The sequence below is a fragment of the Cavia porcellus genome, unplaced genomic scaffold (genome assembly GCF_034190915.1).
Source record: "Cavia porcellus strain 051 isolate PalLab524CR breed Dunkin Hartley unplaced genomic scaffold, mCavPor4.1 scaffold_6, whole genome shotgun sequence".
Taxonomy (NCBI): domain Eukaryota; kingdom Metazoa; phylum Chordata; class Mammalia; order Rodentia; family Caviidae; genus Cavia; species Cavia porcellus.
In genome coordinates, this window is record NW_026947489.1 from 90,137,245 (window position 1) to 90,161,465 (window position 24,221).

Consider the following 24,221-nt stretch of genomic DNA (forward strand, 5'->3'; position numbering starts at 1 on the left):
GCAAACATGCCTAGCAGTAACCTAGTCATTCTGTTTCCAGGACATCTTTGCCCTTTCCTTAGAAAATAAAAGTTTCCAGGGTCTCTGGTGCTGTATTCTTTTATTCCCAGAAGCTTGACCTTAACCCCAGTAAAGTAGAATGTTGTTTATCTTTTCCTATGGGAAAGGAGGCCCCCAGCTGCCCTCACTCAGGGAGGCTGAGTGGCAGTGATGCTGGTGAAAGTCACCACAGGGCTCCTTTTCAGCACCTGAGGGTCCGTTGGGATGCCCTGCTGGGCAGTGACAAAGCCCAAGTAGGAAGGACTGTGCTTCACCTAGTCTCCTTAACAAAGGGGTGCGGGAAGCTTACAGTGTTCTGTCCCCTGCAGCAGGCCGCCACCATGGCTGAGGGTGAGGGTGACAGTCTAAGGAAGAGTTTAGCCCTGGTCAGGAGATGCCTAGACCTAGGGTGGGCTTCTGCCGCCGCGCTCTCACTTCTCTAACGCGTGGGCTTAGAGGTGGAAGGCAGCCCCTGGGTGGTTTTAGCTGCCCCTCTTTCAGGCTGTAGCGGCTTCCTTCACAGACTGGTCATGTGCTATTGTTGCAGCGGTAGCTGCTCGTACTGCGTGTGGTTCTGGTGAGTGTCCGGTTACACAGTGGCACCCTAAGCACACGGTTTGGGTGCAGTCTGCCCAGCTCTGCCCTCTGACGCAGCTGCCCTGCCTTGCAGTATGCCCTGGAGCGCCTGAAGGTCATGTGTGAGGACGCCCTGTGCAGCAGCCTCTCAGTGGAGAACGCAGCAGAGATCCTCATCCTGGCTGACCTCCACAGCGCAGACCAGCTGAAGACACAGGCAGTGGATTTCATCAACTAGTGAGTTGCATCTTCAGGCGCCTAGGGGTCACTGGAGTAGCTAAGGAAAGGGGGCACACTTTGAGTTAGTGTGCGAGGCAGGCGAGTGGCTTCATTAGCCTTTTGGTGGTCAGTGTGGAAGTCTCCTCTCTCTCCAGCTCCACAGCATGGAACGTGGCATCTCCTGCACGGTGGGTGAAGAGCTGTGCTTCCAGATGGTGATCGGCATTGATGAGACAGGCAGCCGGCTGTCCTGGAGAAGTTGTGTCCCCCAAATGATAGTATCCTCACTTCACTGTCACTGTCTCCTTAAGGACACAGAGATTTCTTGGAAAATAGAAGTAAATTTTAAAAACATACTGAGCTAGTGAAATATATCTGACAGCTTGTGGTTCAGTGGGAAACGGAGCTGTGGCTGGGAGCTGAGATGGCTCAGTATTCTGTTTTGAGAAAGACGCATTCCACCCAATCTGTTCCCTTACCCGAAGTGACAGGTGACCTGGCCTTGGTACTCCTAAATACCTCGAAGGGGCCAAACGAGCGGTGGCCACACACCTGCTCCCCACGGTGTGGTCTCCTCCCCTGCTGATGGGGAGCAGAAGTAGGGAAATCAGCCCCCTAAAACATCTGTCTCACAGTGGGTTTGGGGAAGATAGGGCCAACATGCTTCAGGTGGACAAGTGCCGGATTTTAAGAACCCAAGCCAGGGGCGGATGTCCCGAAATCTAGTGGTGAGCTGATTTCTGGCAGTGACTAGTTGAGGCAGGAGAGGGAGGGCAGGGGCTGTGCTTTTTAGCTCTTCTGAGTGCCCACTCTGTGCTGGCTGCTTGCATGGTACTTTCTGCAAATTAACTGCAGAGAGTGTCCTGTTGGGCCCTTCTTGGACATTCATGTAGATGCTAGACAGTGACCCTGCCTGAGGTTAGAGGACTGAGAAATGGCCAGGGCAGGTAGGAGCTCAGAGCTGTCTGCCCGAGGAGCCCCGGCACCACCGCCTCAGCACACCAGTGAGTGTGAAGTGCTGGCGTTGAGAGGAACTGAGGAACGTTCCAGTTTTCACTGCGGAGAGAGAGGTGGCTCAAAGTCCTGGTCTTCAGGATTACAGCAGCCGTGGCCCGGGCACTGGTTTCTGCCTGCGAAGGGTTCTCAGTGTCTCTTGCATTAATGTCCCCTGTGCCACACCCTGGGAGGTTAGGCTGCCCAGGCCACTGGTCAGGCCGTCTCCTGATCACTATTCTCTCTCCACTTTCCTCCTAGTCATGCTTCGGACGTCCTGGAGACCTCTGGGTGGAAGTCCATGGTGGTGTCACACCCTCACTTGGTGGCCGAAGCCTACCGCTCTCTGGCTTCAGCACAGTGCCCTTTCCTGGGGCCCCCACGCAAGCGCCTGAAGCAGTCCTAAGACCCTGCCGGTCATAAGACTCCATTTATTTTCCAAAAGCAGCGGCCATGCAGCTGCCACTGGACACCAGGTAGACGGCGCAATCTATGGAGCTTCACTCTGTCATGGGGAAAGACTGCATTGTGCCCCAGACTTTAAATGGCACTAAATCACTTAGGGGATGGGGGGAGGGAAGGGCCCAGGACTCAAGGCTGCTGGACCGGAGGGGAGCCCTGTGCCGCCTCTCCATGCTCCTGCTGGCCTGGCCCAGTCTGACACCAGATGCAGTTTCAGCACTGGCCCAGCAAACATCCCGGCAGTGGTGCCCGAAAGACTGCCTGCTCCAACAAGCCGACCCATTGTCAGGCACCTGGAGTGATCAGAGGGTAAAAGAAAAAGATGCTTAGTTTTAAGAGACAGGGAAAGGAAAGAAGAAAGGATTTTTGCAGAATCAGTTTGTGGCTTCCAGTAGTATTTATGTTGAGAAGCAAATTTTAGTCCTTCCAACTGTGCTAGGACTTGGATGTTTGTGAAGATGCCTCGTCACCCACCGAACAAGCACCAAAAGAGCTCTCTCGGCACTTAGTGCTCACAAGGACAGAAGCCACCCTGTATCTTCTTAGGAAAAGCAGCAAGTGAAGGCAGAGGGGAAGGAGGCGATTCATCTGGAAGATGAGTGTTCTGATGGTCGTGGCTTTTGCAGAAATCTTTATTGGTATTGAAAACTGGAAAAAATAATTCACCCAGAATTCATACTGTCTTGACAAGAACTGTGGTTCTCTGTTTTTAGATATTGTGGAAAATGTTTTTTGACATTTTTCTCTGGTTTTATTTCTCATCCCTTCCCTCCTCCCCTTTTCTAAAGTGAAAAACACAAAACAAAGGCAAAAAAGAGAGAAGAATGGAAATTTTATTATTAAATGCTGTATGAAAACAAACCACAGCCCAGATTGCTCAGCCTTCTGTACCTGACTTGCCGCCTGCATAGGAGCCAGCCCTGTTCCTTCCGATCAGCCTCTCTTCCTACAGGGAAGAGCTTCCAAATGTTAATTTTTTCTTTTTGAAAATATAAATAATTACTATTTTGTACTGTGTGGTATCTGTGGTCTTTTGTTTCATTTATCTGGCTCGTCTCTTGAGTCTGAGTTCCTTGCTTAAGGGATTTTGAAGGCTTGGTTTGATCCTTCCTCTTGCAGGGATTATGTCTGAAATGTCTAATAAGCAGAGGGATTGATTTATTTTCCATCATCTCAAGTTTCCTTTGTGAACCACCAGCATCTGCCAGTCTTTTGTCCTCCACGAGTGTGACAGTCACATGTTTGGGAGGTACCAAGCCCCTACCTCAACCGAGGCTTTTAGGACCCAGTCCCAGTCTCTGTTCCTAACTCTACCCCGAAAGATCCAGGAAGCAAAGGGAATCCCTGTCTGTCTGGCCTGTCACTAGTTTGCTGTGCTGCCCTTCCTGGACAGGCTGTGCTCCAGCCTGCCTGCAGCTGTCACTGGCGCTGGAGGACATCGTGGGATGCTGGAAGTGCCCTGGCCATCTAGTTCACCTTCCTTCCACTTCCCCTCAACGGGCTGAGCCTTTGTACGTCCCCACGTCATGTCTCACTGTGCCCACAGCGGGCCCGATCCATTCACAGGACAGTTCCAGGTGGGAGTTTCAAGAAAGCACTCCATTGCCCTTCCCACTGCCACTCTGGTGTGGCCAGCGGTGGTCCTGTACCTCCGAGGTCCTCACTTTCCAGGTCAGCCCCAGACCTGGAGGCCGGGGCAGGCACAGGGTCCTGCTGCAGAGGTGCATGCGCAGTGCAGTCCTTAGTCCCAGCCAGCCACCTTCTCCAGGCTGTCCTTGAGCCTCCTGGCACTGGCGAGCCTGGTGGCACCCATTACATAGCTGGTACAAGGCGAGCCCAGGGAAGGAGCGTGCCTGAGGTCACGGCTGTTGGGTGCAGATCTCACATCGTATCCTGAGGATTACATAACGAAGGGAGGAAGTTCCATTTCTGGAAAGTATAGGTACAGAATTGGAAGTGAAGCTGCTTCCTCCGGGAATAGCAGGAGCAGGACTCTGGGCAGGCGCCTCTGCTGCTCCGCTCTAGAGGCTCTGGGAGGCCAGGCCAGATTGGCTTTCCTCTTCCTGCATAGAGCATTCAAGGTGGAGACTGACGCTTCCAGGGAGGTGGCAACCCTGGTGCCCAGCTTCCGGGATGACAGAGGGTTTATGGGATTTCCAGCATGGGCTTTACTATGGGTACATGGCTGTGAGTCGGCCAGGCGCAAGTGAGGCTGCGGGGTTCCCGCGTGGTATTATTTCCGGACATGTTTGTTTCTGTTGTCAGTGGTACAGCTGAAGCCATCTGGTCATGACGGTATCAGAGCCCCAGCATACTGTTCCTAAGCCTCCCCTGCCACCGCCCCTTCCCCTTAGCTCCCCCACATCTGAAACGTAGTTCAAGTCAATGCTACAATCTGGGGCGTGTACTGTCACTGCAGAGACATCCATGCCAGTGGAACAGTTGGAGATGGCAGTTCCACAAGGATATGGCTTATTTATCAAAACAGTGCTGCAGGCAGGCAGCTTCGCAGAACCTTTGCAGTTGCATTTTCAGGTCCATGCAGAGTATCTGGCATGCGTGGCCCGCACCCCTGCCTCCCCTGCCGCCAGTTCCCGCACTGATCTGCTGTCCACAGCATTTTCCCACTCCTCACGTGGAGATGAAGTTCAGTGTTATTAGGTGGCTGAGATATCTTGATAGGCTTTGAAAGTGTGGGCAAGAGATGTCCTCTCTGCTGTCACTGGAGCGGCTGCTGGCCTTTTAGCTCTCCCAGTGCTGCCGCTGCTACATTTACCATGCTGTAGCAAGGGCCATGAAGACAGCCTCTTCGGCCAGGGGCTTGGCCGCTGTGCATCTCCTCCAATCCGGTGTAACGGCGTTGTGGATCTCCATATTGCACAGGCTGTAAGGCTGAAGGGAAACAGCTTGTATGTTTATGAGCAGAACAACAAACAGAGGGGGCGTAGCCGCACTCTCAAACTGACCACTGCTTTGTTCTGGCCTTCCACTCAAAAGAGCAGCTAAATTCCCCCAACGGGACTGCACTGGATTGTCTGGTTTATCTTTGTCAAAGACAAATGCTTGGCTTGAGCCCAACCTTATTTTCCACAACTAATTATCTTTTTAATCAGCCGGGCGTTGTGTTTTCTGTGTCTCGTGACTCTCCGCCGTACTCTGCCCTCCATCACTTCATTTTGTCTGGCATTCAGGTGAGCGTGGCTGGGCTGCTGCCTTCTGCGGACGTGAGTGTGCAAGGTCGATGTGCTTCCTGTGCGCTTCCGAGGCGACCGTACCACCACGGTGCCTTTGACACCACGCGCAGACCCCTCCGGACCCCTGAGCAGGAAATCAGGGGCAGGGCGAGCTGCCTTCGGCTGATGAACTGGGAAAACCGGAAGCTTCACCTCCAGATGAGAACGGGAGACCAGTGCTGTTGACCGATGGGATCTTTGGCCGCCCCTCCCCCCCAGGCCCCGTTCCGCCTGCAGAGAAAGAGGCAGAGGCATCTGGAGCGCTGTTTGGTGCTGATTTCTGCAGCTCTAATGGAAAAAGTTGGAGGCTTGAGGGAATTTAGTGCAAGCAACAGAAATGACTCAGGAGTTGAAGGGGAAGACAGGAAGATGAGACAGCAGCGCTCCGGCAGCACCAGTCCCTGTAGTTGACAGATGTCACGGGCACTCTGAGCACTTGCCACTTGCCGTGCAGCACCTGTCCATTCCTGGTGTACGTGTGTGGCTTGGGAAGGTGAGGCTGGGACTCCCACAAGGTCACTGTGTCTGGGCCAGAGCAAGAGAGAGGGCAGCTACATCGCTTTTGGGCTAGGGCCCAAGGGGAAGCGGAGACGCAGGAGTTCACAAGGCAGTGCCGTGGTCATGTGTGCTCCTCCTGGCGCTTGGGCAAAGTGGGGGTCACATCTGCTCCTCCTGACATGGGAAGTGGGAGAGCTGCTCAAGACCCTCAGAGACGAGCTCCGCACAACCAAAGGAGGCATGGCGTCCCACACAGTTCATCTCATGTCGGTGTCACCGAGGTTAAAACTCAAAGCACAGACTGAGTGGACAATCGTGCATCATCTAAGGGACCCTGACATGGTGCAAGGTTAGGTCTAGGACAGGGTGACTGCTCTGCTTAGTCCTACGCAGTATGGTGGCACACACTGTAACCCCAGCACTCAGGAGGCTGAGGCAGGAAGATCAAGAGTTTGAGGCCAGCCAGGGCAGTTCCTCAAGTCTGTGTCTCAAGAACAACAAACATAAGCCTCAGTGCTACAGAGAAGGCAGAAAAGCCAGAGAGGCCACAGAACTGGGGCCTTGGTAAAAGCTATTAAACTTAGCAGTGAAGGATCAGCTGTTACCTTAAAGAATTTCCAGTCAAATGGTGGAGGCAGAAGCCAAGACAGACAAGACGTAAATAGAACCTTCACGTTTTGACTTTGAAGGCTGTGTCAGGCTGGTTGTTCAGTACCCTTGCTTTTGTCTGAAAGTGTGAGGTCCAAGTTATTGAATAAACTACACTGCATCAGCCACACTGGTGACTGATGTGACGTGCATAGAACAATCGTTACTGGCATTCACCCTCAAGCCACCTGCCACTCTGAGGATGGCTTTCCTGAAGATGCGCTCTGTACTTCTTCCCTCTGTCCCTCTGCCACGTGAGCGTTGTGTCACGCGTCTGATGTTTTCAGAGGCCAGGAGCTGGGTTTGGTGAGGAGCTACGACAGGCAAAGCATTGGCCTCCAGTGTGGCAGCTCCGGGCAGGAGCCTCTGCCAGTTCCCGTGGTGTCAGTGTGCCCGCCATGCCGCCTCCAGACCCCATGGCGAGCTCACCTGGAGTGGCACTTGGGGCGCTGTTACCCAATGCTTGGCCACTTGTGCACTGGACCACGAATAACCTCTGAGACACAGGCACAGGAAACCTACCCTAACCCTAACCTACATAAGGAAGAACTATCTCTACTAATTACATGGCAATACCATGTAATCAGTACATTTTTGATAATGGCTGGCTAACAACCCACCCCCCAAAACTCCTGAGACCTGAGCAGTTGGCCGGAGCCCCTGTGTGGAGCAGGTTAGGGTTCATTCCTCCTCCGGTGCTCACTGCTTCCTGCTGTCCCATTGTGCTTTCAACTGCACCACGTAGCTGACGGCACAGTGGCGTCCTGCCTTTTACTCTTCTGTAGATACAGTGACAATGGCACAGGAACCAGTAGCCATATTACACATTTTAATCTCTCTGGGTGAATTAACTCATTTTTACTCCTGTTACCCGTGTTGGAAGTGCATCTTCATGAGAACCCTAATGAAAGCCGGCCTTACAGAGACGCCATGCACCATGACCCACCGTCCTGCCAGGGCACAGGGTTCTGCCCCATTACCTCTGAATGTGCTTCTAGAGAAGAAAGAAAATCCCCTTTCTCTTGTTTATTGGATTTCTAGGTTGTTTTGGGAGTTCGCTGTACTGGGGAGTGGGCCCAGGGCTGGATGCATGCCAGGCAAACACTCTGCCTTGAGCTGCACCCCATCTGGCAGAGGAGGGCGCTGGGCATAGCAAAGGGCGACCAGGCTCCCTCACTGCACCAAAGGTGAAGAATCGCCTGCCTTGCCTCGGGCCCGTAAGAATGAATTCTGAAGCCTTTCTGTGTCTTCCTAGTTCACCAATGCTCAACGCGCAGCGTGCAAGGGCTGCTCTAGTCTTCAGGAACACAGTGGGGAGTAAACCAGGCTGCGCTCGGAGTCGATGGGGAACGTTTACAACAACCCTGTAAAAGTAGCCCGGCCAGCCCCCGTGGGTGCCCGGAAGGAGGCAGCCAGGGCATCGTGAAGAAAGCAGCTTTGGGAGCAGGAAGTGGGGAGCTGCTAGCTTGCTAAAGTCCCACAGTGGCACGCAAACAGCCCTGAAGACAGAGGAAACTGGGGTGTCCCCGGGGCTTCGAGGCTGGGATGCAGGCAGTAGGAGGTCAGGTCCTTTCTAGGACTTCGTGCTTATACTGAGAGCGCAGGAAAGCCACGGAGGAGCGCAGCAGGAGGGCGTGGGCCACTGCTGCTCCCACTGCTGTGTGGGAGCTGGAAGGGGCAGGCCGAGGGAGTAAATGCATCTAAGGGGCGCTTAGGGGTCCAACGGGACAGACTTGTTGATGGGTTGGACAGAGGCAGGACGGGAGGTTTCTGCCTTACAGGCTCAGATGAATTCACCAGAACTGAGACCGTGGAGGCAAGCAGGCTTGGGGCAATTAGACCATGGGCTTCATTTTATTTGTTGATTGTGAGTTGGAAACTCCAGAGAGAGACACCACAGAGATGACTGGATTATGTGCCTGGAGCTCCGGGGATGGGGACAGCATGAGACTGGGAGTGAGTTCCTAGATGTCCTCAGCCACAGGGTGTGGCAGGTCACCCTACAGGAGTAGAGCAAGGAGAGGGCTAGGAACTAAACCTTGAGGGCTGTGACATTCAAAGGCCAGTATGGGCTGGGGTCACTCAGCAAGCAGTACATGCCAGGTTAAAGCTGCCAGGCCCCATAGGGGATGCACTCTTCTGTGAGGCTCCCCTCTAGGTCCCGGGAGCCCCTATGGAACCAGCAGGTTCCTCCCATCTAGGGCAGGTGGCTGGTGTGCTCTTCAGCCTGTGCACCCTGGGCAGTGATCCTAGCCATAGCACTGGGCTGGGAAAGCCTTGGCTTTCTCATCTGTGAAATGGGCGTATCTGAGTTCTGGAGAAGTCACACCCTCAACATGGTTCCTCCAGGCAGGGAAACTGCCAACAGCGTCTCTGGTATCACTGTATAGTTACAGCTGTTCCCCACCCTCGCCAGGCGTGGCCTTTATGTGCCCTTCCATCTGGGGCTTCCGTGAGGAGAGCTCAGTCCACAGGGAGACCCCGAAGTGGCAGGGCCATGTGGGGATTTTCAGCGGCAGGAGCCCAGCTCGACACTGCCCCTTGGGGAAGAGATGGAGCTGTGGTCCCAGGGCAGAGCCTGTACCCGGAAATCACCCTTCCTCCTCATGTGCGGTCACCATCACCGTCAACATGGCGTCCAGAGCTCGGGAGAGTGGCCTTCCGAGAGGAAGCTGCAGGGCAGGGAGAGCCCCGAGTGTGGGGCAGGGAGAGGAAGGGAGTGGCGCCCGCAGCCGCCTCGGGCTTACCCGCTTTTCTGCCTGTGCCGCCTGGCCGGGAGGGACGGAGATCTGCTGCGTCAGACGCCTCCCCGCAGGCTTCCTCCCTTCGCATCTCCGCTTCCTTCCTTTTTTGCCTGCTGTTCCTCCCTCCTCCTGGCGCGTGGAAGCTTCCACTCATGTCTCTCCTGCTTTCCTAGACATTCCTCTCCCTGTCTCAGGTCTCACTCACTGGAGTGACATCTTGAGCCTGATCCTCTCGCCTGAAAATAAAATGCCACACAGAACCTGCCCCCAGCGTGCTCCTGCTCCAGCTCTGCGGGCCATGGCAGATGGCAGTGCCCAGCCCGGTTGTGCACAGCCAGGATGGGCACGGGGCTCTCGGGGACTACCACCCACCCCCTACTCAGGGTTCCCCGAGCCGGGAGCCAGGACGGTTCTCACACACTTCCCCGAGGCTGTGGGGAGCTTCCACGCTGCCAGAGTTCAGAGTTCATCTGAGTCAGGGCTCACGGGCCGAGGGCTGTGGACACCCAGCCACATGTGTGTCCTCTGTTGCGGGGACGAGCCACCCTAGGCCTGTCTGTGGGGAACTCGCCACATCATAGAATGGACACAGGACAGAGTCACGCCCACCCTCGGGTCCTGGCAAGGGAACCCCAGCCCTGCAGGCTGGTGAGAGACTGAGCCGGGGGTGAAGAAGGTGAAGGCAAGGAAGGAAAGGCTGGCTTGGACCAGGGCATGGTGGGGAGGGGGACAGGAAGGCACCTGAAGCCTGGACAGTACCTTCTGGGCGCCCCTGAATAAAGACCCTCGGGGTACCCCATTCTCAGATCTGGGTGCACATTGTAGGTAGAGGGCAGATGAAGCCAGCCATGCGCCTGACGGAGCTTCTGAGGTAAAGAGGCAGGGATCTGTGGCAGGACAAAGAGCTGCCTGCCCTTTATCCACAGCCGAGGCAACCAGGGGAGTCACCGTGCACAGAGGAGACCCACGCTGACCTTCCCAGTTTCTTCCTGCAGCAGGGACGGGGGAACCGGGCATTCACCTCGCTCCTCCACCAAGGGCCAGCCAGGCTGGGGGCAGGCGTGCAGGGCTGTCATCTCTCGAGCGTTGCCTCTCGGTCAACACAGCGGCTGCTCACAGCGGGCCTTAGGGACACAGAATCCCCACTGTACACATGAGGAACTGGAGACACAAAGGTGCCGGTCACCCCAAGCTCTGTGCCAGCTGGGGAAAGCCACGAGCCACGGGCTGGACACACCTGGAATGAGAAAGTGCAAGGGCAAGGACTTGAAGCCTAGCCAGCATGGTGGCACTCGCCCTAATCCCAGCATTCAGGAGGCTGAGGCCGGAGCATTGCAATTTTGAGGACAGTCTGCGCTACACAGCAAGACCCTGTCTCAATAAACAAAGGCAGTAACAAGGAAAACAGGATTTGACTCTAGGCGACTCGGCTTCCGGCATCCCTCCCATCAGCTTCTGTTCTACACAGCAGGCCCCAGACAGGAAGAGGAAGAGAGGTCAGTCCTCTCCACCTTCCTTCCCCAGGGTGCCCAGGAGACCAGGCGGAAGGGGGGCACTACGTGGCCATAACCCACACTGACAGAGCCAGTCTGTCCCTGTCCGTAACCAAGCGGACAGGTGCCACCTCCCTGCCCACTAGAAGGATGCAGGCTGAGCATCCAGGGAGGCACAGCAGGGACCTTGGTGTGCCAGGTGCTGTGTTCAGGGGAGGTCATGGACCGTGCCCAGGGAGGCCCGCCCAGCCCAACCAGCCAGTCCTGCCCTCAGGGAGCTTCAGTCTGAGGGAGAGATGGCTTGGTGAATCCAGAGATGCAGAGGCGACCTAGGGGAGGGGGCAGAAGGCCAGATGCACCCAGGCCTCAGTCCTGGAGAGCTCTCCCTGTAAAGCAAAGCACAGCGGCTCTTCAGCTGTGGCTGGGACAGGGAATCGGGGGTACAGAAGGGCTGGTGCTCCCCGTGGCCTACAGCTTCTCCTTCTACTGGGGTTTGTTGTTCTACTTCCGGCCCCGGGTCCCCCATGGACCCCAGCAAAACCTCTGCTGTAAGGTGGAGGTTCCAGTGGAAGCCAGCACCTTCTCTGCTGGGCCCCCTGGCCTGGTGGAGACCAGCTGGAACTTCCGGAGGCTTTATTAAACAATATTTACCGAGCCAACAAGGACTAAGGGAGGACAGAAGGGGTATTAACGGATGATGTCCACAGGGCCTAAAAATAGCCAGTTGCGGGCCTGGATTGCCGTGTCAGTCCGTGCCAGGCCTTGGCACACTCTGGCCTGGCTGGGGCTCCTCCTGTGTTCCTGGGGAGGAGCCGCCGAAGCCCAGCACTGTGGTGGGAGCCTTTATGGGTCCCTTCTGCAGCCCACACAAGTCATGCCTGGACCCTCCCTGCCCAGCCTTGAGGAAAGACCAGCTCTAGGGCCACAGCTCTCCTTGGTTGGGTAAACAGGTGGCCCTGGCATTTAACCCAGGGCACTGGGCAGACATTGGAGCCAGGCCCACTCCTCCCTAGCATGCCTTGGGCAGGGCCAGGGTTTCAGGAGGCTCAGGCTTGACCTGAAACGGCCTGTGCTGGTCTCACCTCAGCTTGAAACCAACACTGACAGCTTTGGGCCTGAGAGCCTGGCACTGGGCTTCTAAGGGCTGGCAGGCCCCGCCCCCACCCCTCTGCCATGCCCTGTGGATCAAGCCAGAAGCCGGGCCAAGCTGGCTCTTGCTTCCTGATGGCTCGGGCTCATTGGTGGGACCAGCACCTCGCAACCCCAGGCTCCCAAGGCCTGGAAGGGCAGCCCCTCCCACCCGGGCCCCCTTCTGCCTTGGCTTTCCAAAGCTGTATTGTTGCAGGTAATTAAAGGGTTTTAATTAAATTAGGATCCCATCTGGCTGGGATCAGTCAGGCCCTTAACGAGGATTGTGTGTCACCAACATCAGACTATGGGTGGGGACTCAGATGTTCGGGGCTGCATTTGGGGACGGGAGGCCCCTAGGGCTGAGGAAGAAGATGCTTCTGAGCCCCCTGGGGTCCCCACAATCAAGCAGCTGTTGCACCTCGAAAAATGGAGGCCACAGAGCGGAGGAGGACCAAGCTTCCCAAGTCCGTCCTGGCCTCTGATGCCTCGCCTGGTGTGTGGCAACTCTGTGGGCATCAACTCAGTCCCGCAAATGAGGATGCAGGTCCACAAGAGGAAGCTCCAACATTCGACCAAATCAGGTGGCACCAGAATTGCAGACCCAGGACACAGCAGCTTAAATAAGGTTTCTCCAGCTTGCCGTTCTGCCACTTCTCATCTAAGATGGCAAGTGACAGAGCAGAGAATGGAATAAAGGAGCAGAGGTTTCTGAGCCAGGTGCACTGGCATATCCATTAATCTCAGCAATTTTGGAGGTCGAGGCAGGAAGGTCTCAAATTCAAGCCCAGCCTGGGCAATTTAGTGAGACCCTGTGTCAAAAAATAGAATGGGCTGGGGATAGAGCCTAGTGGTAGAGCATCTCTGGGTTCATCACACTAGCTCTGCAAGAAATAAACTAATTCTATGCCTTCCCATATTGTCACTTGGCTTAAATGTCATTAACCAGATTTTAGGCAATGATTCCTTCTCCGTGAGGAGAGGCAGAGAAATGTGTATTAATTCCAGGCAGCCGTGTGGCCAGCTAAGAGTGGAGGACCCCATCATGCAGGAGAAAGGGGAAGCAGATTTCATGGGGCACTCGGTGACTGCCACATGCATCGATGGCACAGAACCAGAACAGCAGCCCAGGATGCCTGCCACCAGTCTGGGCCCCTGTACCTCTCCACAGCAGTGCGAGCCTCAATTTCAGTGACCCGGTCTCCAAAGGAGAGGGGGAAGTAGCGTTGTTTGGTTTGGTTTGGTTTGGGTTTTGGGTTTTGGGTTTCTTTGAGACAGGGTCTGGCTATGCAGTTTGGGCTGTCCTCAAACTCACGCAATCTTCCTGCTTCAGCCTCCTGAGTGCTGGGATGACAGTTGTATGTGCCACCACACCAGAGGGAGGCAGCATTTGGTGAAGGACGCATGAATTTTCCCAACAGTGCTTCTGGGCAAGTAGAATGTTCTCCATGAGAGGAAGTTCCAGGAGATTGTGTTGTTACTAGCCACCCAGCTAGTAAATGACAGGGCTGGGTGGAACAAGCAGAGCTTCTCTCACACCTGTGTTGTCACCGTGAGCCACCTATCGGGATTAAACCCACAGCCTTCTGAGGTGCATCCCCCCACCATCTTTTTTATTTTTGAGACCATGTCACTGAGTTGCTGAAATGGCCAGGCTGAGCTCAAATCTGTGATCCTCCTGCCTCAGCCTCCCCAAATGCTAGGATTACAGCCAGGTGCCACCACACCCAGCTCTGCAATGCCATTCTAATGGTTCAAGAAGAGCCAGCTTGTCCCTTGAGGCCCCTGGGCAGCGTCCTGAGTCAGGCGTCTTCTGCCTGACTTACCATAAGCTCAGCCTGAGCCTGGCGGCGGCCACAAGAACCCAAAGCCTGCCAGAGCGAGCTCCCAGCCCCCAGCTGCATTTGTGCCTTGGAGGCAGGACTTTAGCATCATCAGCAGGTGGCGCCCCCACCCCACCTAGTAGAGCGGATGGTGCCTCCTGTCACACGTGCCCCCTGCCCTCTCCTGGCAGCACCACAGGAATTGGAGCCTTTGGAAGTCACATTTCTCTCCCTCTCCCGGCCATTACATTGGATCGCTTCTTACGGGGCGGCTGGCTCACAGGATCTCCCTCCACCCCTGCACACCCCCTGCAACATCCCTGTCCCCATCCTGTGACCTTCAGCTGTCCCCCAGGTCCCCACCCCCAGCTTCCCTACCCACCTACCCCGTGCGGCTCTGAGCAATGGACTCGCCGCAGGAGTCTGCCACACGCAAGGTCACTGGCAGCCCTGCCAAGGATGGGGAAAGGGGTGACTCAGTTCCCGCCAGCTCGGCTGCCGGGAGGGGGAGGAGGGGAGGAGGACAGGCCTCGTGGAGAAGGGAGACTCAGCTGTGATCCGCTGCCAGCTGACCTGACACACATTCCCTCTCACAGACTCGGGACACTGTGTCCCCAGAGACCCAGGGACGCTGAGCCCAGGCAGTGTACACAGAGTGGGGGACAGGCGGCCTGCAGCTGTCCTGGGGCTTGTCAAAGTACAAGGCATCCCCTTCCTGTGGGGAACCAGTCTTGGCCTCAGGAAGGCTCTGGTCTGATGAGGGAGGCCTGTCCTCTGCCCCAGGGCCACCCAGTGATTTCCCAGCCTAAGGACGCAAGAAAGCCCCTGGCAGGCTGGGTGCAGGCTCTGACTGCCCTGAAACACAGTATCGGGCAGCCAAAGAATTGGGGTGAGGCTCAGACCCCAATTTTCTCCTGGGAGGAGTTGGGGTACTTTGAGAGAGTCTGCTACAAGGGGAGGGATGGTGTGGCAGGGGTAGAGGTTGGAGTCCTTGGGGTACCCAGTCTTGGTCCCAGCGGTACACATAGATGCATTAGCTGCAGGAGTGGGCGTCTTCTTGAGGACCAAGGGGCTCAGGAAGTATCTGGGAAGCGTCATAGGGACCCAGCGGGCCATGCCACAGGAGGAGGACTTGGAGGAAATCTGTTAGCAGAGCAGGAGCTGAGAGCAGCAGCCTGGTTACTGGGGCGGGCGGGGAAGCAGGAAGGAGGCGCGGGGTGTGCACGCGGGCGCAATGAAGTTATTAAAATGAACCCCCCTCCCTGCGCAGGCAGACGCGTGTGCCAGGAAGGCCGGGCCCTCCAGCTGTCTGCAGCATCTGGCTCTCTGTGGGGGAGGAGGAGGAGGGGTCACGGTGCCCCAAGTCCGCAGGCGAGGAGGCCTGGCCAGCCCCACTGCTTGTTCTCTCTCTCCCTAGACCCCACAGGCCAGGGGAGCTGCTCCAGGATGCTGTTGGGGTGTCCGCAGGGGCCTGTGCCGTCCACCACAGGGCGAGACCCCAAGACCCCTGTACAGAGGGAGAGAGGCATGGAGGGCTGGGTGTGTCTCCAGGATGCTCAGAAGTGGCCCAGGAAGTGGGGTGCAGGGAACGTTGGAGCAGAAACAGGTGCTCAAGATGCCCTTCCTGGGTTACTTTACCTACAGGGAAGCAGGTCCCAAGCCACTCAGCTCTGTGTGGCAGAGGTCATGGGGGCATGGGGGACAGCCAGTTCAGTGCCCGGGCAAAGGCTGGAGGTGGCCTCTAACCTGCACGATAGGACCAACCGTCCCACCACTCGACCCTGCCAAAAGGACCAGAGAGCCTCAGGCCCTGCCGGGAGGGCTCGGCCAAACCCTAGGGAGGACGCTCACACAGCTGTCCATTCCTCAGGCCTCCTAACAGCTGGAGGAAGCAGGGGCCGCTTCAAGGCCCCCTCATCCCCATGACACCCCAGAAGGTTAGGCGCTGGGAGAGGACCCTGCCCCACAACAAACACATGGGATTTAACTAGGTTCGAGCTCAGAGGACGTCCTTCATCCTATGGAGCCAGAGCCAGAGCCAGAAAGGAGCCTGGGGGTCATGGGTGACTTTGGGGGTCTCCCCCACCTACTCCGGTATGGACACCCAGAAATCTGCGGGGTTTTGAGGTTCCCCCCACTGAGAATCTGTGCACTGGGCAAGGCCCTTGGTTAGAGGACAACTTGGCCAAGACCACATAGAAAAGAAAGGCAGAGCTAAGATAGCCCCAGGTGCCCACCCCCACCCCTGAGGGGCCTAGGGACACCACCAGAATAGCAGCTCCCTGCCCAGGCCGCACCCACTCCTGCACCCCACCAACCCACTCCTGGAGACAGACGCTGCCCCAGCCCCAGCAGGCACCGAGCACCGAGCACGGGGCCTGGATCAGACAGCCCCGCAAAGGGACCGGGAAGGCATCAGAGAAGCCTTTCTCAGCACCAGTTCCAAGCCCCTAGTATTCTGGCCCCCAGTGATGTCCAGCTGCCATCAGAGAAATACAGGCAAGGAGGCCCAGGGGACCTGGGCCCTCCCCCATGGACAACTCAGCAGGCTGAGGCCTGGGCAAAGCTTTATTCCCTGCTCCAAGGACAAGATTCTGCACACAGAAGTGGACAGTCAGGTGGCTGCACAAGACTTCCCGCCCCTCCCCCACCCACAGACAGACACGAGGGAGTGGACCCAGCCATCTCACGGGGCAGCTCCGTGGCCCCTGGACAGGGAGGGAGGACCCCCGTCGGACAGGCAGGCACACTACAGAGGGACCACTCTCAGCAGGGGGTGTGGTAGCAGAGGGATGCATGGCGTCTGGGTGGGCGTCCACCCGTGGCCTTGGTGCTAGGAGGACCAGCATTGTCCTGTCTTGGCCTAAGGACAGATGTGGTAGCAAAAGGGCAGGGAGAAATGCCAGCGGGAGGGAGGGTTGTGGGAAGGGGTGGCCTGGCTGGAGACCGATAGACAATTTGTCACAACAAAGACCTCAAGGGTCAGCATGTCACCTCATGACGAGTGTGGGGCAGGAAAGGGGCTCGGGGCTGCCCACCGCGGTCCCCTGGGAGGCCCTGTCTCAGCCGTGACCCTATGCTGACTCCTGAAACCCCCTCTGCGCTCAGGAGGGCTGGTAGGGAGCCAAGGGTTCAGGGTCTCCTCCGGGACTTGACCTGGGGCCACCATGATCTGCCTGCCCAGGGCGACTCCAGGAGGAGGCTGGGAGAACCCTGTCTTCCACCCAGGGCTCCTACTTTCTAGGGGCTGCTCAGCCTCGGGCTGAGGCCAGCTGGGACTCTGCCCCTGCTCTGCCACTGAGGCTCAGCCCACCTGGCATCTCCCTGCCTGGCGCCCTCCCACCCCCTCCCTGCCGGGTGTCCAGGCGATGGCACCCGCCTGGGTGGGGTCAGCCCGAAGGGTAGTAGGGGGTGTCGCTGTGGTAGTTGTAGTCTGGGCACACCTTCTGGACCAGCCGATAGTCCGTGCTGTAGAAGGCGATGTAGACGCAGACGACCTTGAAGGGCTGCGAGCAGCTCCAGGTGGCCGAGCTCTGGGAGTGGTCACGGGAGCAGACCTTGGCTGGGTCGTGAGTGCACAGCGAGGTCCGGCGGCCCCGCTCCACCTTCTCCCACTCCATGCGGCAGTTGAAGATTTTGGAGGCCTTGGCTTCAATGAAGATCTGCTGCTCCTGGTGGAATTCGACGGCTTTGCTGGGCGGCACCAGGCTGATGGAGATGTTGCCCTGGCCCGTGGCGTTGTGGCGGAAGTGGACGCTGAAGGTCCCGTTGCCGTGGTCCACGATCTTCCCTGTGACCAGCAGGTTCAGGGCCACCGTCTTGATGTTGGAGTAGAAGTCGCCCCAGCCAAAAATTTTCTTCACCTTGGCCGAAGGTGGGGGGCTGTGGTTCGGGCGGTTGGGGGGCTGCCCGAGGACACCCCAAGCTTCGGACCCAGGTGGAGCCAGCAGCCCTAGCAGAGTGGCGTTGGCCAGGGGACGGGACTTTGGCGAGATGTGGCCCCGCTTCCGAGGGACCCGGGGCCGGGGCTGGCTCTCATGGTCATCATGCTCAGGCTCCTCGGAGCCATGGGGACCGTCGTCCTGGCCACAGATGACCTACAGAGGGAGGCAGGAAGAGTGAGCAGCCTGTGTCCAGAGGACCAGGTACAACTCCCCGCCACCCGGGTTCCCCGTCCCTGTCCTTTCTCTGCTGACTCAGGGCCGAGGGCTCTTGTGTCTGTACTTACTCTGGGGTCAGGGCTGTGTCCCTTGCATCTTGTCCTTATACTTGGGGCATCCCCAGGTACTTTCCTTACTATCCTGCCTCTGGCAGAGCATGTTCAGGAATTCTCACCAGCAGACCTTGGCTCCAGAGACACACAGCCCCTGCCTCCCAGGTGGTCCCCAGTCCGATGGGGACAGCTCAGCCCCATTTGATGGCAGAAGCCCCAGTGTGATGGAAGAGGTCGAGCCTAACTCACCTATCCATTGGTGCAATACCAGGCTGCCTGGAGAGGCACAAATTCTGCCTCCAAAGAGCCCCAAGTTAGCAAGTAGACTGACTGGAGGTCCCTGTCAACAGGAACTCCTGACTTGAGGACTTCCTTAGATGCAAAGGAAACCATAATGAGACCAGAGCGCAGGACCGAGCCTAGCTCAGTCAAGTACAAACACAGCACAGGCTTTGGCAGGAGGGGGGGGGGCGCACAGGGGGATGGGGGTGCCACCCAGGACGGCCCAGGGGGAGGAAAACACAGGCTTCTTAGCCAGAGGCTGGTGGATGGTGACATGCCAAGGTGTCATCTGCATTGTGAGGCAGCAGTCCTGTGACTCCATTTCTCAGGTGAGGGCACCACAGCTCGGAGGTTGCATCACTCCAGGCTAAGGTCCCTGGGGCCAGGCCTTCCACCAACCCACACCCCCCAGCCTCACGGGTCAGATGTGTCTTTTAGAAGGAATTTGGGCCAAGCCCCATCCCCACCCAAAATACTCTGAGACTCTGCCCCGGCTTGGCCAGGGCCGCAGGGAGGACTGCTGAGGTGCAGCGGGGACCAGGCAGCACCACAGGGCGTGCAGAGGGGAGGTCACCAGGTTTCCTGAGGGCAGTGGCCCTCTGGAGTTTGTTTAGCTTTGGAAAGAGAATTCTTGCCCGGGTGAGCTCACTGGGCACCGGGTCAGCTGGCAGCACTGGCAGCGATTCTGGGCTAGGGAAGGAGATTGCCCGAGCCAGTGAGCCGGCTGAGATGCAGAGGGGTCTGGGGTCCCTGCGCCTGGGCGGTGCCCACAGCTGGCTGAAGTGGCCAAGTTGCCTCTGCCCAGGAGTCACAGCTGCCTCCCGGTATCCTGAGGGTAACAGGGACTCTGGTGAGGACAGCTCCTGGGTTTGGGCTCAGGGCTGCCCACCTGTATGGACTGGGCCCTGGGGGTAACAGCTAAAGGGCAGGGGACACAGGAGAGGGCCACAGGAAAGGACTGGTCAGGGAAGGAGATTTCTTTAGTGGCCTGGAGATGCCGGCAAAGGGGATCATTGTCTAGAGGAAAGGAAGCTTCGCTAGGACAGGGGCGGGGTGCGCGCGCGGCGGCGAGGAGTCGCAAGGGAGTTGGGGCCGGGGCTGGGGTCCCTCGCGTGCTGATGAGCGGCCGCGAGCGCCCGGGGCGGGAGCCGCCTGCCCAGGTCCTGTGGGGCTCGGGCCGCGCGCAGCCGGGAGAGGAGAGGAAAACAACAGGCGGGGAGGGCGGGCGGAGCGGGGACGCGGGCTGCAGGCGGCGGGCGCGGGGACGCGGGGCCGCCCCTTGCCTGCACTGGCTCCGCGCGCAAGGGGCTCTCCAGTGCCAGGACCCTCGGGGGTCGCGCGCGGACGTCCCCCGAGCTGGCGGGTCCCCAGCTCCACACCCCTCTGCACCCTTACCCGTGCGTCCTGGGGTGCGGGGTCCCAGAGCCCAGGGCGACCTGGCTCGGGGGGCCTTGGCCCCAGCGCGGGTCGCACCTCCCGCCACCCGCCCGGAGTGGGTGGCTCGGCCCGGCGCCCTCTCCCCGCCCCTATTAACCCTTCCCGTGCGGCCTCCGGCCCGGCCCGCCCTCTGCCCCCGTCGCCCGTCGCCCGTCGCCCCTCCGAGCCCGGCTGCCGGGGGCAGGAGAAAGTTTCCGGGCGCGGGAGCTTCGCGCGCTCCCCGGCCCCGGGCCCCCGCGCGGCTCCCCGCGGATGCTCACCAGGTAGAGGCTGCCCTGCACCAGGAACACGAAGCAGCAGCGGGTCAGCTGCATCCTCCTCCCGCTCGCGTCCCCTCCTCGCCGTCCCTGGCGGGGTCCCCCGCCGCGTGCTCCCGCTGTCCCCTCAGGCGCGCCGTCCCATGCTCGGTCCCCGGCGCCCCGGGGCCCTCGGCTCCGCCAATCGCCCAGGACCGACCCCGCCCCCTCGGTCCGGCGGTGCCGCCGCCGCCCCCTCCCCGGCCCGGCCGCGCGACGCGAGGCTCCCGCTCGGGCCCCAGGTGCGCGCCTCGAGGGGCTCCAGCTGCGCGGGGCCCCGCCGCTCCCCTGCCGCCCGCGCCCCTCCGCTCCAGCGGCTCCGAGCTCGCCCAGATGTGCGGACCTGCGCGCGCGCCCGGCCCCGTGCGAATTCCCCGGCCCAGACGCCCCGCCCGCCCCGTCGCGGCGCGCCCCCTGGCGGACGCCCCGGCCGCCCGCGCCCCGCGCCGCGCCGCGCCCCGCCGGACTGAGCGCTCCGGCGCCGGGCGGCTCCGCTTCCTCGTCCCTCCCACTGGCGGCGGCGGCGGCGGCGGCGGCAGCGGCAGGTACGGTGAGCCCAGCCGGTGCCTCCGGAGTTAACTCCTCCCCTGCCGGCCCGCAGCTCGGGGACCTGGGCGCTGGCTCCCCAGGAAGAGGTCACAGTGACCCACGAGGGGGGTCGAGAGGGTCGCCAGGGGACAGGGCGCTGCGGCGTCCAGCTGGGCTGACCCTGGGGATCCGCGGCCCTACCCCCAACCCAGGAGTCCAGGAATTTGGAGAGCCTTTTCACAGCCTGCCCTAGGGGCCAGAGCCTGGCCCTCACTGCAGCCAGTGACGCTGCCACGGCCCCTGTGTGGGGGAAGAACTCTCAAGTGTCTGGCCTGCTCCCTTTTGCTATCAGGACCCTTCCTTCTCCCTCCCTCTACTCTGAGGGCTGCGAGGGCCCTCTGACCTCAGTCTGTCACTAAGCACTACCCACAAGTCCTTGGCTGCGAAGCCTGGTAGGTGCCAGGCTGGGTTCAGGGCTGTGGCCCAGCCCGGGGTCTGGGAGCGAGGCAAGGAGTTGGGAAGAGGGGTGGGTGAGGCCTCCCGAGTTGTCCCCCTTCCTGTACTCCTCCCCCTTCCTGTGACACAGGGTCACCAGGCTGAGAGGGGTCCTCTCCCAAGCCGGGCTCAGCACCCCTCCAGGACAAGAAGGGAAAAGGGAACCCAGGGTCTCAGAGGCAGGTGCCCACCCTCTGTCCCTCCGGGCCTCCTGCCTGGCATTCAAGGCCTCTGCAGTCTTTAAAGAGAAAAGGTCAGGTCCGAGCCCCCCTTGGAGGCTGCGGGGATGAGAGGCATCAGGGATTTGGAGTCGCCCCCACACAGGGGGCACAGTGCGCAGTGCCCCGTGGCCCCCTTGAGTCCACTCCGTTCATGGCTGCAGCCCCCAGCTCACACCGGCCTCCTCCCCCGCCATCTGCCAGCCGGGCGCACGGGGAATGCAGATGAGGAGTCGGGGATCAGTCTGGGCCAAGTGCGCAGAAGGAGGCCGGCTGCGGCGCTCAGGCAGGGCCCCGGGTCCCCCCCAGGTCACAGCAGCTCTCCCTCTGGATGGTGGCGAGGGGCTGAGTGTGTCCCGCCAGAGACCCCCAAAGCCAGGGGTGGAAGGACAGGTAAATAAACACCCGGCCTTGGAGCCTTCAGTCCAGCTGCGAGGAGGTGCCGGGGCTCACTAGACACAGGCATCACAGCCCACTCCTTGTCCCTTCCACAAGGTCCCAGACAGTCCCAAGTCCACTCCGGCCCGTGTGACCTTGGGCAGGTTACTCTGGTTCTCTGATGCCAGCTTCCTGATGTGCCCGGGTAAGAACCAGATGAGACAGAGTATGCAGGCAGAGGGTAGCCGCTGGCCGGCAGGCAGCCGTGGGAGGGTGGCCGCGGCCTTTCCAGCTCTGCCACCTCCCACACAGTGGCTCGGCTGCCCCTCCTGCCAGGCTCGCCTTCGCTCCCTCTTGGTCATCCTGGCTCTTACCTCCTTCAAGTTTCGGCTCTGCATTCATCCATCAGCCACTGGCCGAGCCTGTGCTTGGTGCCAGGTACCAGGCCAGGGCCTCGAGTCAGAGATGAACGGGGCTCTGTCCCTGCCCTCTAGGATCGCATGGTCACTGTGAGCAGCCGAGAAAATCGGTGATTATGGCTGGCCAGGCTGGAGCCTGCAGAGCCTCGGTCCAGTCATTGTGGATGCAGGGGGGAGGGAGGACTGGGCAGGGCTGGGATGACTTTCTGGGGGAGGTGACGTGCAGGGGTGGGGTCCGACAGGCAAGTGCCCCTCTTCAGGGCACTGTGTGGGCACAGGTGTGGAGGCAGGAAGTGGGTCCTGCTTGCTGTTCCTTGAGCTCAGAGGAGGGGAGAAGGTGAGGAACCCGCAGTGGAAGTGCTGGCTCCTGTGTAGTCTGGGGTTTAGACCCTTGTCTCTGGGGACCCTCTGAAAGGTGTTTGGGAGCTAGTGACAACAGTCAGATTTACCTTTAGAAAGCTGCTGGAGCCCGGCATGGTAGCTCACACCTATAATCCCAGCACTTGGGAGGCTGGGGCAGGAAGATCTCTGTTAGTTCAAGGCCAGCTTGAACTACACTGTGAGACCCTGTCTCACCAGGAGCGAGAACCTCTTGGGAAATGCACTAGGAAGAGGGGAGTCCTGAGGGAGCCAGAAGGGGAGGGGACCCGCTAGAACCTAGTATTGGAGAACATCTAGGGTGTGGGAGAAGCGGTCAGAAGGTGGCTGCTGTTGATGTAGGCAGGGCGAAGGAAGGAGGCCAGCGTGGGTGGCAGGCTGCATGGTCCGCTGGGGCCTGTGGAGACCGAGCTGGGGGCAGCTACCCCAAGTCTGGCCGCTATTTTTCCCTTGGGCAGGACCAGGTGGATGCCCTGGACACAGTGGCTCCTGAGTGTGGGCAGAGGCAGAGGCAGGGAACCCCAAAAGATCCCAGAGAGCCCAGGCTGGGGGGCTGCAGACGGAAGTGGCTCTGCACCACACCGAGAAGCCCGGGCTCGGGCAGCATCAGGGAGGATGGACTCGGCCACGCACCAGGGCCAGAGCCCTGACGAGGAAGGGACAGAAAGGCGACCCCTGGCTTTGGTGCAGACCCGACCGTGTTCCCTCCGGCCGCTCCAGGGCGGAAGATGGACCACAGAGTGCACTCTGCACACGGTGACAGCCACACTGGCGGTGACGTCGGGGCGCGTCGGCCCGGCAGTCTGCAGTTTGAAGCGGCTCTGCAGGGAAACCCTGTGCAGAGGAGGGCGCGGCATCTGAGCTGTGAGCACAGAGGAGGGATGCGGGCCGTCGGGGGGGGGGGGACTTCCGGGCAGAGCCCGCGATGAAAGAAGCCGGGGAGGGTTCTGAGGACGATGAAAGGCCCATCTGTTCCCCAAATAATGCTCGGCGCCCGCTTTTATGTCCGGCCTCGGGCTGGCTGTGGGGCGAGGCTGTGAAGGGGAATCCGCCTCCCTGGGCAGCACGGAGAATCCGTGTCGCGAGGGAGCCAGAGATGAAACAACCACGCACGGGAAGCCGGGTGCAAGGGCCTCGGGGTGGCGCAGAGGGAGGAGGGGAGGCGGGGGGCCCAGGGCGGGGCTGGGGCACAGGGGCCAGCAGGTTCGGGGCCCTGAATTCAGGAAACCTCGGTGTCCCAACAGCAGAGGAGGCTCAGTGTGGGGACATTGGAGAGGACACAGGGCCCCCAGAGAGGGCAGGGCAGGGCTGGGTGACACAGGGCTTTAGAGGTCTGGCTACTGGTACATGTTTTTATTCTATGCTGTCACTATGTAGTCCAGCCTGGCCTTGAACTCGCTGTGATCCCAGCCTGGCCTCGAACTTGCGGTGATCCTCCTGCCTCAGCCTCCCAAGTGCTGCTCCCAGCATGTGCCACCTCGCCCGGCTTGAGAGTTTTAAGCAGGGTCAGGTGTGAGCCCAGGGAACTCAGCAGGAAGGTCATCCATCGGCGGCAGTGGGGAGTGGTTCTGAAAGAGTGGGTCAAATGGGCTGGGGCTGGCTCCGAGGTCCTCCGGGTGGTCTCAGGGAACAGGGGTCTCCTGCGGTCTCAGGAGCGAGCCAGGCCGCCCGGCTGGGAGCAGGTGCTTTGCAGCTTCCGAGCCATGCTCTGCTCAGAAGCT

General features: G+C 59.4%; 2 protein-coding genes and 1 long non-coding RNA gene across 10 annotated transcripts in view; 1 reads left to right on the top strand and 2 right to left on the bottom strand.

Moving 5' to 3' along the window:
* The window catches only part of Spop (speckle type BTB/POZ protein), a 74,441-nt gene extending 71,140 nt beyond the window's left edge, over window positions 1-3,301 (top strand). For all 6 annotated transcript variants that reach the window (XM_063251373.1, XM_013149549.3, XM_013149550.3 and 3 more), the window contains 2 exons: window positions 710-852; window positions 2,089-3,301. In XM_063251373.1, coding sequence (XP_063107443.1) covers window positions 710-852; window positions 2,089-2,233 — 288 coding nt within the window. In that variant the 3' untranslated portion in view covers window positions 2,234-3,301. The remainder of the gene's footprint in view (window positions 1-709; window positions 853-2,088) is intronic.
* Window positions 3,083-11,603, bottom strand: LOC106027063 (uncharacterized). Of its 2 annotated transcripts, XR_002790468.2 has the most exons (3): window positions 10,650-11,493; window positions 9,416-10,536; window positions 3,083-8,668 (listed from the first exon to the last, which is right to left on the bottom strand). It is a non-coding gene; the product is annotated as an uncharacterized LOC106027063 (long non-coding RNA). The 2 variants fall into 2 exon arrangements; XR_001200639.2 differs by having other exon boundaries at window positions 9,416-11,603.
* Window positions 11,604-16,406: 4,803 nt separating this feature from the next.
* Nxph3 (neurexophilin 3) lies at window positions 16,407-22,231 on the bottom strand. Of its 2 annotated transcripts, none has more exons than XM_063251378.1 (2): window positions 22,078-22,231; window positions 16,407-17,953 (listed from the first exon to the last, which is right to left on the bottom strand). In XM_063251378.1, exons 1-2 carry the CDS (start codon window positions 22,099-22,101, stop codon window positions 17,246-17,248), a joined length of 732 nt encoding a protein of 243 aa, XP_063107448.1. In that variant the 5' UTR covers window positions 22,102-22,231; the 3' UTR covers window positions 16,407-17,245. The 2 variants fall into 2 exon arrangements, with proteins under 2 accessions (XP_063107448.1, XP_003466929.1); XM_003466881.4 differs by lacking the exon at window positions 22,078-22,231 and adding an exon at window positions 20,049-20,393.
* Window positions 22,232-24,221: the final 1,990 nt, after the last annotated feature.